At 40.7% G+C, this 14,483-nt stretch overlaps 1 protein-coding gene across 1 annotated transcript in view; it reads left to right on the forward strand.

Moving 5' to 3' along the window:
- The first annotated feature begins 2 nt into the window (after window positions 1-2).
- The window catches only part of dtnbp1b (dystrobrevin binding protein 1b), a 65,833-nt gene continuing 51,352 nt past the window's right edge, over window positions 3-14,483 (forward strand). The window contains exon 1 of the mRNA XM_039605142.1: window positions 3-142. Coding sequence (XP_039461076.1) covers window positions 79-142 — 64 coding nt within the window. The 5' untranslated portion in view covers window positions 3-78. The remainder of the gene's footprint in view (window positions 143-14,483) is intronic.

Genomic DNA, 14,483 nt, shown 5'->3' on the forward strand with positions numbered 1-14,483 from the left:
ACCGCTCGGGCTCGAGCTCGCCTCCCGTGCCTTGAACTGCGAGGAGTCCACTGCGCCCTCACCTGGCTCGCCTGTTGCATGCACCTGAACTCACCTTGTCCTCGTGGCTGTGATGTTTCAGCGAGCTCGTGCGGATCTCCGGGTGAGTTTAATGGCTTGTGTACCGTCTACCCTTCGTTTCGTGTGAATAATGCATGTGGAAGCAGTCCAGAAATAACTCCCATAACTGGAGCGCATTCAGCTTCGCTGGTTTGCTGTTTTCCATCCAAAGCTTTTTGTGATTTTTTTTTTTAATATATATTAGCAACTTCAACTTTTCCATAACGCTGCTGCGTTTGAGTGTTGGAGAACGTGAAACTGTTTGATTATAGTGTGTCAAGGTGGGGGAAAAAGTCAAGATAAAACGGCTAAGAGAGACTTAATAATTCAGCCTGCTCTACCTCATCATTTCTTCACATCTTACTATTTCATGATATATTATTCAGCATCAGTGTGCAGTGATGCCAGATAAGACACTGCAGAAAGCTGCAGCCACACTTAAACTATGGAGACATAGTATTCAGCCAAGCTCTGAGTTTGTCTGCCAGCGGACATTTTAGAGTAGATGCAGTGTGCCTCTCTATGTTTTTCTACTCCCCGGCCACTGCATTACTGCCTCGCTGAGTCCTAAAAACACTCACTTCATCATCCAGATATTGTATTAAAGCACTTACTTGGAAGGGATGCGAAAATAAGATTCAGCTTTACATACTGCACATTTAAAGATGTATAATGTGTTCTGTGGCCCTTTTATCTGGATCACTTTTTGAATGCCAAAAAGCACTGACACTTTTCTTCAAATGAAGTAATTTCCTGGCAGCCGTGTTTTTGTCTGTGCTAGCTTCCGATTTATCACATTTAAATCTTACCTGAGGATCCAGGTTTAATTTATTTACACCATGAAAATCTTTGCGACACAAGTGAAGTGATTTCACCCAAACTCGGGTTCCGGATAGATTTTGCCAATCCGGGTAGCACCATAAATTTTTATTCGGGCTCCAAAAACACAAACAGAGTAAACAGGTATGCGACAGTGGGAAGGAAAAACTCCCTTTTAACGAGGAGAAACCTCAGGCAGAGCCAGGGTCAGGGAATGGCAACCATCTGTTGCGACAGGGAGTGAGGAGAGGATGATGGGACAAAAGACACGCTGTGGAAGAGGGTCAGAGATTAATAGTAACTAATGATTAAATGCAGAGAGGTGTGTAAACACATAGAGAGTGAAAAGAGGTGAGTGAAGAAGAAACGCTCAGTGCATCATGGGAAGACCCCTTCAGCCTAGACTTTACGCAGTAGAGAGGATTAATGGGTCACCTGATCCAGCCCTGACTATAAACTTTATCAAAAAATAAAGTTTTTTAAAAGTTTAATCTTAAAAGTAGAGGGTGTGTTTCTTTCCCAAATCCAAACTGGGAGCTGGTTCCACAGAAGAGGGGCCTGAAAGCTGAAGGCTCTGGGTCCCATTCTACTTTTAAATACCCTAGGAAACACAAGTAATCCACAAGTCTGACAACAAAGTGCTCTGTTAGGATAGGTACTAAGAGGTCTTTAAGATATGACATGGCCTGATTATTCACGATTTTGGGAGAAAGATATTAAATTGAATTTTAAATTTAACAGGGATTTATCAGAAGAAGCCAATATGGAAGAAATATGTGCTCTTTTTCTAATCCCTGTCAGTACTCTAGCTGCAGGATTGTGGATCAACTGAAGTCTTTTCAGGGAGCTTTTAGAGCGATCCAATAATAATGAATCACAGTAGTCCAGACTAGAAATACTAGGTTTTTATTTTTGATCACATCAGATAAAATCAGTATGAGAAATGTTATTATTCTCATTTCAGGCATTATCAATTTCTCTTCCCTTCAACGACACATCGCTGCCTATATTCAAACGTCGACTCAACAGATTTTTATCTGATGTAACATGTATGTGTGTCTTTCTGTGTGTGAGAATGTCAGCCAGCTTGGAGTAGGCAATGTCCTTTTGCCCCGAGGTGATGCAAGAAAGTGTGCAGTGAATGAGCAGAGAGACGTGACGTCTGAGCAGCCACCAGGACCATAAATGGAAAAGCAAGCATATAGCCAGTGACCTACCATTCGCTGTTAGTCTGGGACTCACTGAGCAGACTGCCCTCATAAGACCACAAACACACACGTACAAACACATACTCTACTACTGCTACAACACACAGAGCTCCAGCAGAAGCACAGCTGCTGTTGCTGTTATTGGTTTAAGCTTTCAAAAATTCTCTCTTTGTCCTACAGCACCCCAAAATAAAGTAAACACATGCACACAAACACAATTAGACAAATAAACCAATATTTATGGCAAACGCAAAAACATCTGGAGCAACTCAGTGATTTTAATCATTCTTTTACTTTTCACTTTAAGTATTTTATGCTTTATTTACCCAATTAATTAATGTATATTTTGGTAGCCTGTGACAAAAATAGACAAACTATTTTTGACGCATATCATCGCAACTGTAGCACAAAGAATAAAGCATAGAAAGGAAAATCATTATCACGACTACCATGTTGCACATCTAGGTCAATTTCAAGGGTAGGGCATCTATTTTTTTTTCTTCCACCATCTGCGCTCTTGCACAAACACAGACCATTTGTAGACTCCTGGTTCGAGGCTAGGTATGACATCATGCAATGTGACATCACTTCCCTTTGAGGCAAGTCACATCTCACTCGACTGAAGCATGCATGCAGGGGATTTGTGCAAGAGTGTGTGTATGTGTGCATGTGGGCACATGACATCACAACGTCATCACTGCCCAGCTCCACTGGCATAGCTGTGCCTGTTGAAGCAGATATTATGTCAGAATGTGCCATGCTAGCAGAGCTGCTGCGGCTGCTGTTGTTGTTGTGATAGCTGTTACTACTTCGCTTCTTTTTCTGTCAATCTGTCGCTGTTAAGCCAAAGGAAGAGTAGTACTGGGCAGCTGGAGGAGAGGAATTGTTTACCAAAGTATGAGGAGAGGCCAGAGGGCAATCAGCTCCTCTGAGTCTGAAGAGAATCATCCGCCATGGTCGTCACCGTGTGGACGCTCGTCAGAGGGAGATTCATCGTCGGAGTCTGATGTGGAGGCAGAAAGAGCAATGAAGAGGAGCCAGAGGTTCAGCAGTTCTTTCAGCTTTGGGGAGGATCAGGAGGTAGCGTCAAAAAATGAAGGTGAAGAAGAGGAACTGTCACCAAAGAACTCGAACAGAGTTTCCGTCAGAGAGGTGGTGGAGTCGGATTCTGAAGGAGAACATGCAGAAATGGAGGAAAGAAACAGTTTTTGTGACACAGATCAGCCAAGGTCAGGTTTATTCAGGCCTCAAGAATTATGGCTGGCGGTGACAAAATGTCTCTCCCTCCGGTGGCCTCCTTGTCTGTCCATCAGCAGACAAAGTAATAAGAAATTAGCCTACCAAGTGGATCTTGACCAATTGGAGGACACGCAGTCATCTCTCACCTCAGAATCAACCAATGAGAGTTCTTCTAGTACATCTGCCTCAGATGGCAGAGATGTGTCTTTGGTGAAGCAAAAGGAAGACGATGTCAGAAGCAGAGGGGTTAAAGGTGGCCCGCCCACTCGTCGAGGGGTGTCTCGGTCCTCTCCCAGATTACCGAGAAGCAGACAAGCTGCAGACTCTGTGCTGGCTTCGATGATGTTGGAGAAAGAAATGTTCCTGAGGATTGAGCTTGTTGATTCAGGAGAAGAGAGGGATGATTTACGCTACCGGGCAGAATGGAAGTTGTCAGAGAGAACTAAGGAACTGGCAGAGGGAGTGTGGCTCTCTCGAAGCCTAACAGCTAATAGACTGACCTCTTAAATTAGAGGTTTGGTTGTCTTTGATGTGGTGGACTTCATACCATGCACCATGTAGGTTAATTATATTCAAATCTTAGTTAGTGTGACTGCTGATTAGAAATGGCCCAGATTTCGGTGAATAATCAGTGAGATTGTTTTTGCATGAAGACTGTGTAAACCGCCGCCTGCTGATATAAACTGTGCTGATTCAAATGCAGTCACTGTGGCTAACTAATTAGAAATGCTATTTTCAGAAACGCAGCGCTGCACAGTTAGTGTCAGTGTTTATTTTTTGCCTTTCTGGGTGTCTGAGAAAATATTATACACATGGCTGGTTCCATGCATGGGAGGAAAGGGAGATTTAATCCAATATATCATGTGTTTATGAATAAAAGCCTTTTTTGCAACCTGGAGTTTGTTTTTATGAGTAGTGAGAAAACAGTAAAACCACAGACTGTCATACCATGCTTAAATTTGAAAATAAATACATAGAATAAATGAAAAGTTTAGATTCAAAAAGTGAAATTATTGTGTAAAACTACTACAATGTGAACCCAAAAGCAATTTTAATGGACACTCTGTGCCTGTAGGTTATAGTAATCCCACTTAGATTTGTTGTGATTTGTACTGTATTGTACTACCATTTACAAACATCACATTAGGGAGGAATACTGGGTGAATCCAAGCAAGGAGTCAAACATATCATTTTGTGTCCACTCACTGGCCTCTTTATTAGATGCTCTTTGCTAGTGCCGGGTTGGAGACCCCTTTGCCTTTAGAGCTGCCTTAACTCTTCATGGCACAACAAAGTGCTGGAAACATTCCTCAGAGATTTTGGTTCATATCAACATGACAGCATCACACAGTTGCTGCAGACTCTTTGGCTGGACATGTATATGATGTGGTTGTTTGAGTTGCAGTTGTTTTCCTATCAGATCAAAGCAATCAGGCTATTCTCTTCTGACCTCTGACATGTTCATCACTACTGATGCTCACTCCATTCTCTGGCTCTATGGGAAAACCCTTGTAGATCAGCAGTTTCTGAAATACTCAGACAAGCCCAGTCACCGTTCGTCCCCATTCTCATGCTCGGTTTGAACTTCACGAGGTCATCTTGATGGTGTCTAGATGGCTAAATGCACTCAGTCACTGCCTTGTGATTGGGTCATTTGATATTTGAGTTCACAAGTAGTATGACAGGTGTACCTCACATGTTGACCAGTGAGTGTATTCTTAGTATCTTGTACCAGGGACTTGAAACACTATGACTTTGTTACATACACTACCAGTCAGCAGTTTGGATACACCTTATCACTTAACGGTTTTTCTCTATTTTTACTACTTTCTACATTGTAGATACAAACTGCAGGCATCAAATATATGAATTATGTAGCAAAATGATAAATGACTCTAAATATGCCTTTTATTTTAGATTCCTGAATGTAGCCACACTTTGCTTTGTTGACAACGCTGCAAACCCTTGGCCTTCTCTCAATGGGCTTCATGATGCCGTCTCCTAAAATGGTTTTCACTTCACAGGTATGCCTTGTCAGGGTTCATTTGTGGAATTTCTTGACTTCCTAATGGTGTTGGGACCATCAGTTGTGTTGTGCAGAAGTCAGGTTGGTCCACAGCTGACAGCCCTATTTGACAAATGCAAGAATTCATATTATGGCAAGAAACAATCAGCTAAGTAAAGAGAAACAACAGTTCATCATTACTCTAAGAACTAAAGGTCAGTCAGCCTAGAACATTGCTAAAACTTTCAATGTCTCCCCAAGTGCAGTCGCAAAAACCATCAAGCCCTACGATGGTTTCTACATCAACTCTTCAGAGCAGACTGTGCGAATCAGGCCTTTATGGTCAAAAAGCTGCTAAGAAACCACTAGTAAGGAAAAGCAACAAGCAGAAGAGGTTTGTTTGGTCCAAGAAACCCAAGGAATGGACGTTAGACCAGTGGAAATCTGTGCTTTGGTCTGATGAGTCCAATCGAGATGGTTTGGGATGAGATGGACTGCAGATCTCCCATATCTGGGAACTCCTGTTGGACTGACTGTTGGAAAACCATTTCAGGTGACGACCTCATGAAGCTCATCGAGAGAATGCCAAGAGTGTGCAAAGCAGTAATCAAAGCAAAGGGTGGCTATTTTAAAGAAGCTAAAATATAAATGTTTTGAGTTATTTCACACTTTTTTCTTTACTACATAATTCCTTATGTATTCTTTGATAGTTTTTGATGCCTTCTGTGAGAATCTTGATTGTAAGTAATATTGAAAATAAAGAAAAACCATTAAATGAGAAGGTATGTCCACACTTTTGACTGGTAGTATATGTTCTGCTTAGTGTGTGACTTTTCTTTTGCTGCTCAGAGCCACACGTGTGTGGCGTACAGATGTCGAAAGATGCATTTATGTAGGCGTTAGCCAGACTTAGATATATGCAAATTGCTGAAATGTTTTAGCACAATGTGCAATTATGTTAAACACGAAGAAAAAAAAAATGAAGCCAAACAAGTGACAGCCCATCATGACTGCTCATTAAGCAAATGATACATGTACTGCTGAAAATGATACCGTTTAATAACACAGTAAAACCAAAGTGAGGATTTATAAGTAGCTATACCCTATTTGTGTGTGTGAGTGTGTTTTTCTTACTTTCCCACAGTCAGTGTTTCTAAGTAATTAGCTGTACAGAGTGCCTCTTTTCCAGTGCATTATTAAATTTAAGTGCTTTTTGCCTCTGTGGAGAAAGCCATTTGTATTTTTAAAATTTCTAAACATTTAACAAGAAAACATGATCCATACTCTGGATTCCCTTCAAATCCAACAAGTTAAAATAATCTAATCTTCCTTGTGTAAAGCATTGTACCGGAAAACATCCTAGAAATGAAATTTGATCTGAAAACCTGGATTTTGGTTTGGTTTGGGAGCGGGGCAAAATTCCAAGTACATGCACACACCAGTTGTTATATTCATATGACGTCATTCACAGTCAAACATGTCTGGATGGTTTCTTTTTACAATAAAGTAACTGACACTAAAGAATGAAACAAGTACAAGTAATGCTCAAACACTTCAAATCAGTGATATTACTTTTTAAGACGTGGTTGGTTTACAGTTAGAGATATCTGTCAGTAAGCAGACCGTGCTGTTTTCTTATGCCATAATTCACCAGCTATTGCTCAGCAGGATGCTTTATCTCTTTGGCTGGCTATTCCAGGAACAATCAGCCACCTGACGTCTTCTGGCAGGTGGCGTTCGAGGTTGTAATGACAGAGTGCGACTGAAGAAGAGAAGAGTTTCTCATCTTCTGTTGAGAAGAGACGAAATGCAGAACACAGAGTGCCCCTTTGCGGTCCATTTTCTGACGACAATGTACAAGTGTGTTTGTAAACTGTGCTTGAAGGAACAGTCCCCAAAGATAGTTGCATAACATGGTGATAGACTGCAAATCCTAGCAGAGAACACATGTTCCAGTTGCCAAAGGACAAATGTGACTTCATGGAATTTTGAGGTCCTAGGAGGCCAGCCAGACAGTAATTGCTTCATCTCCTGAGCCTTTTAGTTATATTCTATTAGATTTAATGCTTTTTAGAGAACCCATTATGCCATACTCTCAAATGTGATACCGCTGCTGCTTTGCCAGAGCCTAAGACTGTTGTAGATTGTCAGATTAGCAAAATCTTAACTGGAAAAAGCAAATCAATGTGAAAACTAAACTTTCTTCCAAACTTTAAATACTTGTCTGGGACCCTTGGTGAAATTCCAACCTCTGTAGAACTGTAAAGTGAATAAAGATGACTTACGCCCCCAGAGGCAACCCCCACCCCCACCCAAGAGTACTTTAGGAGACTTGGTTGTGACTCAGCAGCCGGTGCTGTCACCTCACAACATGAGGCCGCAAGTTGAATTTCCTGCCTCTTAACATTTCGGTATTGCTTTTAAGGTCTGCTCTGGTTTCCAACCAGCCATGCAAGTCAGATGGAGTGGAGGCATGATGGTGGCAGTTATTATCGCTCAGCAGAAATAAAATAGGAGTAAGATTGCTAGTGATATTGTCAAGAGTTACTGTTTTTGTTAACAGATGTGTAAAGTTGCCTTCCCCCCTTCAAATGGACATTATTAGGTTCATTTCTACATCTCAGTTTTTTCACACTGTGCAGCAAACGTGGAAGAGAGGGAGGAATAGAAAAGTTAACTCGTGCATCTCGAGAGAATATAGAGTGTTTTGAATCACAGGAAAAGAGTATCATGCATATATAAGTTTTCTCTTGCGTATATATGCCTGCTATCCCATGAGTGGGTGTTTTCTGCAGGTTAATTTGTATAGATTCTGCCAGGTACAGAGTTGGCAGATAATTCCCCATTTGCACCTTTTGTATAAATTTTTAACTGAGGTAAAGCGAGGTTAATTCTCTTCATTCCGGCACACTGTGCTGCCTCTTATGTATTATAGATGTATCTTATTATTTGTGCACGTACGCATGCATGTGTTGTACAAAGGAGCTGTCAGTCAGACTCAAAAGTGAGCTTGCTATGGTATGTGCATTGCAGATATTCATAATTCAGTCATTTCTAGTCAAAAGAACAGTTCGTATATCAACAGCTTCAATCTTACAAAGACTTTTGCTGCTCATGTGTATTGGGCTGTCAGTCCACAGCTCTTCCATTTTATTATCTACACTTGAATTCTGATTAGTCATAATTTCTCTTTTTTCCCCCACAAATGTAGATATCTGAACTATGTTTTAACTGTCTTTAAGTTTAGCTCAGCCTGTTATGAAATCTCTGGCAGGTTGGTGGCAGGTTATGCCAGTTTCGTGAATTTTCCATTTCAGTATTTATACTATTCCTTACTTAGCGTTTTTAAAAGTAAAATACTAACTAACAGGATGCCATAAAAACCCTGTTTTCAGCCAACATTGTTTCTGAACTGGAGATCAGAGAACATATAGACCAGATTTGATCACAAATCCTCAAGTGAGGCCAGAGAGGAAACAAAAACAACAGATATGCGACAAATTTTTTTCCACAACAAGTCCACAACCTCGTTATGTTTTATGGGATTTTCTAACTATATTATTGAGAACCGTAAGGAACAAGCTGCTCATCCTGTTCAAGTTCTTTGCTGGGCCAACATCTAATCTGAAACCTTTTATGAGAAATACAACACAAAACAACTGGGCACTGGTGTAATGTAAAAGATTATCTGAATAACCTCGTAAATATCTGAAGTTAAAATTGCAGCTTTTCCGACTGACCTGTTTATAATCCGTAATGTTAATTCCAGACAGCCTGACTTTATTCATGCATTTAAAAACATTTTGGCCTAGCTTACTGAAGTGCAGTAATACCAAAAGTGTCGTGGAGGGGCATGAAAACTTGGTGAGATGAGCACGTGTTTTGGATGATGAATTGATGTTGTGTGTGTTTACATGTGTGGTGGGTGTCTGTGGAGGACAAAGGAGAGTGATGGATGATTCCAGCAGGACATTTGTGATGGTGGCAGAGATGAGTCAGCCATGGACACAAGCACACATGCACATACACACACCTGTACGCTTTCACACACAGGCTTTGCAGATGGCCTGAAGTACTCTGGTGACATCCTTAGCTGTTGCTGTTTGGGATTCTTATGCGAAGTGTTTGTCCTTGTGGGTTCATAGTCTGCTGCGTGCTGAGGCGTGTGTCTGCGTGTGTGTGTGTGTGTATTTGCCGTTTTGCTGCAGCATCGGGCTGGTTGATTATGTGATAGATCACTATCAAGTCAAGAGACTCCTCAGTAATGCCTCCTGCTGTCACCGGCACACATACATATTCTCTCCTACGACACTATTCTAGTAGAGGAGACTGTGCACAGGCACTGTTGGTGGTGAAGTGGGTATTCTGCTGCTTTTCACATAGCTGAGTGGTTAATTTTAGCCACCTGCAGTAATCACCAGAACTTTAACCCTCAAGTTGTCAGGAAAGGAAAACTTAAGCTGAGGATTCTGTGCCTCAAAGCAGTACTGGACATTCCTGCTGAGAGTAGGATGGGCGTGACAGATTTCTGCGAATAATTCCCATTAATTTCACTCATCCTTACTCGATTTTCTGGGTTAAGATTAAGCCTGAAGCAACAAGGTTTGCTGTGTAGTAAGAAAATTACCCTTCTAATCTAAGAGTCTTTATCATTTCTGCATCAGAACTCGTATAGCACTCTGAGTGGTGGTGTTTTGACTGCTTTTATGATTGCTTGCTTTTACGCTTTAATTTCCATAACCTTTTTACTTTTTTTTAGTTATATCATCTTGTCATCCAGTTACTCTCTGCAAAAGCAACGAAACATGTTATTTAAATGCAAATATGATTTATTGAATTAGTACAATTGGAAAAGGCTGAACTTGTTCTTGTTTGGAAACAAGATGGCCCGGAGGAAGCCTCTTCTCTCTACAAAGAATGTGGCAGCACAGTTTAGGTTTGCAAAGCTGCATCTGAAAAAACCACGAGACTTCTGGAACAATTCGATTTGGACTGATGAGACCAAAGTGGAGATGTTTGAACAAAATGTACAGTGTCACGTTTGGAGACAACCAAACACAGCATATCAGCACAAACCCCTCTCACCAGCTGTCAGCACAGTAATGGGGAAAGGGGGGGAGGTTGTTGGGGGGATTTTGGCTTGTTTTGCAGCCACAGGACCTGAAGGGTGTACTAGGAAGGAAGTTCAGCACAGAGAAAAAAGACTTAGCAGATTAGAACCGAGTATAAAACATTTATACATTTCTGCATCACCAACTAAATACATGCAAATTCCAGTAATAATGCAAAGCACAGTATGCACTTCTTTAACTTTACAGCGGGGCTTCATTTGATGGGTTTAGTAAGGTAGGCCTGAACAGGTTACATTTATAAAACATATTCCTACAGCAGTGAATCAGTAACTCTGCAGTAGTAATAACATAACCTACTGTTGACAAGGATACGTATTCAGCACTTGTTACCACAGTGATTTAATCAAGAAATAAAAGAAGCCATTTTTGTGACACAGAAAACTCTGTGAATTTAAACTTGACATAGTTCACTAACCTATTAATCTTACTTTGCAGCACAGCCTTCTGAGCTTCTCTGTATACTTGGGCAAAAATCTACAACAAAGTAGCAAAACAGAAAAGAATTGGGGTGATGCCGTGGCCCAATCAAAATCAAATGCTTGCAGCAGGACCTGAAGAAAGCTGTGCATAAATGAATGCCTGCAAATCTCAATGATCTGAAGCAACACCATGAAGAAGATTGGGGTAGGTTTCCTCCACAACCATGTGAGAGACTGATAAAGTCACACAGGAAACAACTGCTTCGAGGTATTACTGCTAAAGATGAAATGCTGTTTTCACATGACTGGAGCTAAGCTCTTTTTCACTGACTCTTTCAAGCTAGGCTGTTTAAACTGAATTAGCTCACTTACTGGTTGTAGCCTCTGTTTAAGCAAAAGTATCTTCCACTTCATTGCAAGCTGCATGTATAAATATATTGAGTATACTAATGGAATATTTCATGACTCTTTGGCTATAAATGGGAAATACTCATAATATCCTTAACGGTTATAGTGCCACAGAAGAGCTAAACAAAGTGATCTATTTATTTCAAAGGTCAGAACATCGCCTCAGGAAGTGTTTTCCTTTTTGTTGTTTAAGTGATATATGAACTGATTCTGGTTTGTAGCTCAACAGATTGATCAATAATTTGCAGAAGTTACAATGAGACATATCTGTAGTTTCTTTTTCAGGTTTCCACTGGTTAAAAAAATCATGCATGTTGCATTGCAATATTTCACATATTAAAAGAGATGCACTGTATTTTGCCAGGGATTAGTGAACCTTTAAATGTGTATTTTACTGTATAATGTAACTTCTGTCAGCGCTAGCCATTAAACTCTGGCTGGAGCCTGTCCCAGCAGTCATAGGGTAAGAAGCTGGATACACCTTGGGCTAACACAGAGAGACAGATATTCATTCACATGGACAACTACAGCCAGCTATTATCACCAGTTAACCCAACATGCATGCATGTGTTTGGGCTGTGGGAGGTAGTTTGAGTACCTGAAGGGAACCCATGCAGGCAGGGGTAAAATATGCACGATGAAAAGCGCGGCCGGTGGATTTGAACGCCTCTTGCTGTGAAGCGGCATTTCTAATCACCACACCACTGTGCTGCCAAAGATAATGTTAAAGTGCTGTTATTCTCATTATTAAAGAAGTTTGTATAATTCATAAGCACCTTGTTTTCATGTTGGATTTAATTGACTTAGACAGAATAATACAGGAACGTTGCACAGTCGGATTTAATCAAATGAAAAATTGCTGCAGTAGTAACCCATGCAATAAGTTGTGTCAGCCATGTTCAGCTCACTACACTGTCTCACCATCACACAAATTGCACTTAGTCATTTAATGAAATTTTGTAATTTATTGGATCCATGTATCCTTATATTTAGTATAAATATAAGCATAGATTTCTTCTTAGCACCACTTTTATGCAATAATTATTGTCTGCTAGTATGAAAACACATTTTCTTACCTATTTACGTAAGAAGAAACATGGCTATCAGGTAGAAATTGTGCAGGAGTTGAGTGGATATTATTTTTAGTCAGACTTGTGTAATGTGCTGTCTTTCTCATCATGGATCAAATGGCAGAGCAGGGCTGCAGTGATGGAACATGTGGATGTCCTCAAGTGAAAAGAGGAGAGAGACCAGATGGGACCAAATAACCTGGCAGACTTGATCTGTCTCATTTCACGGGTTGTCATCTTCAGGAACGTGGCAAACGCAGGCAGAGACAGGACCAGGAAAGGTGGTTTGTAGCTGCGTACGGTGTGGACAACTTCTTTAGATTTGATGCAGATGTTCACTTGGACTTGAGGATGACCTGGTTAGATTTAGGTCGTTAAAAGTCGAGCTATCACTGACGTTACAAAACACTATTTTTGGACACGACTTGAGAATTATTAAGTAAACGATACCAAAGTTTCTCAATGTGTCTAATGAATTATGACAAAAGGTGAAAGGTCAACTAGCTCACATGGAAGAAAAAACTGCAGCAGACAGAATAAGCAGAACTGTCAGTTTATTTTTCTATTTGAAAAAAAGCTATTTGATTCGTTGTCTACTGCTTTGTTGAAGATGTGTGTGAAAAGCTGTCAAAATTTCAATTTTTTTTAAGCATTTTCAGCTTTTGTGTTCCTCTAAATCAGCTTTACTGGCTGAACAGAAATACACTTAATAACTGTCACAAGCAGCAGAGAACGAGAGCCAAGCGCTGGATACTGGAGGATAATTTCACAAGTTTATAATTCAAAGAATACGCAGGAAAACTTGTAGCTAGGGATGTTCCAGCGACTGGGCAGGCAGATCTTCAGAGGTGACCGAAGGTTTAGTCCACAGAACGAGATGTGCTGTAGGAGGAGGGACAGCGGCTTCAGTCACAGAAATGTGCACAATGGACAAATGGTGGCCTGATGATACATCACCAGAGATCATGCAACAAACTGGCACGACTGAAGGATTTCCACAGACTCAAGAACATGTGGAGAAAGCTGAGTAATTAATCACAGGTGAGTCAATTGGAGATCTGCTGTCAGGTGTGTCTGATAAAGGCGAAGACAGGATACGCCAACGAACCACATCAGAGACAGATAAACAACGAGCCAGAGAGAGCGCAAGAGTGACAGGGCCACCCAGGAGGACAGAGGAACCTTGACAATAACTTCTAATATAAATTTCTTCAGTGTTAACCTTCTGATATCAGTCAGCATGCTTTACACAGTTTGTCAAAAAGCCCCTTAAGAGCTGCCAAAACACATCAGGTCCTGAGGACAGAGGTGTGGAATGAAGGTCAAAGTCTGTGTGGACTGAGTGGATGAAACGCTTCGGTGGCAGGTACTGAATACCACACTCACATCTTCTAATATTTATTAGTGCATCAGGATCATGGGCAGATATGAACACATCAGAAGGTCTCACTGACCTTTTGGCAAAAATTATTTTAAGTTGGGGAGTCTTAAAAGTCTTATCGATGGAAAAAAAGACAAAAAATGGTGATGAAGTGATAATCAGTGACAGTATTTTTTATTAACTATCACTGAATCAAAGCCTAAGATCCTAAATTTATTCATGATCATGATCGCTTAATTTGAAATTAGTTATGTCAGTATCCAGATATGTAAACTTGATATTTCCCATTTTCAGTTACAGCACTCCTCTTAGTAGCGTTAGGTTATGTGAGTGATACATTTGGCTGGAATATCACACACACACACACACACATTCAGCACAATCACTTTCTTGCTGATACAGTGTATTAGGATATGTTCCCTTCCCTCACCGTGGCATATATGGAAAATGTCCTGTACATTCACTATCTGAAAAATAGCTATGTGCACCCAGAATAAATGGGCTGTCACCATACCAGCTTGGATACTGTCATCTTAGCAGCATAGTGCAAGGCTGAGAAATACGGGTGGGAACTAAATCAATCCATATTGCATGTTTTTCCATACTTTTGTGCAGTCTTGGCTGCAACTTTTAGAAAGCATAAAATTAGTATTACAGATGGTAAGGATGAACTCTGTGAACTACATAGATTTATTGAAATGAG

Source organism: Oreochromis aureus, linkage group 22, assembly GCF_013358895.1.
Source record: "Oreochromis aureus strain Israel breed Guangdong linkage group 22, ZZ_aureus, whole genome shotgun sequence".
NCBI lineage: Eukaryota > Metazoa > Chordata > Actinopteri > Cichliformes > Cichlidae > Oreochromis > Oreochromis aureus.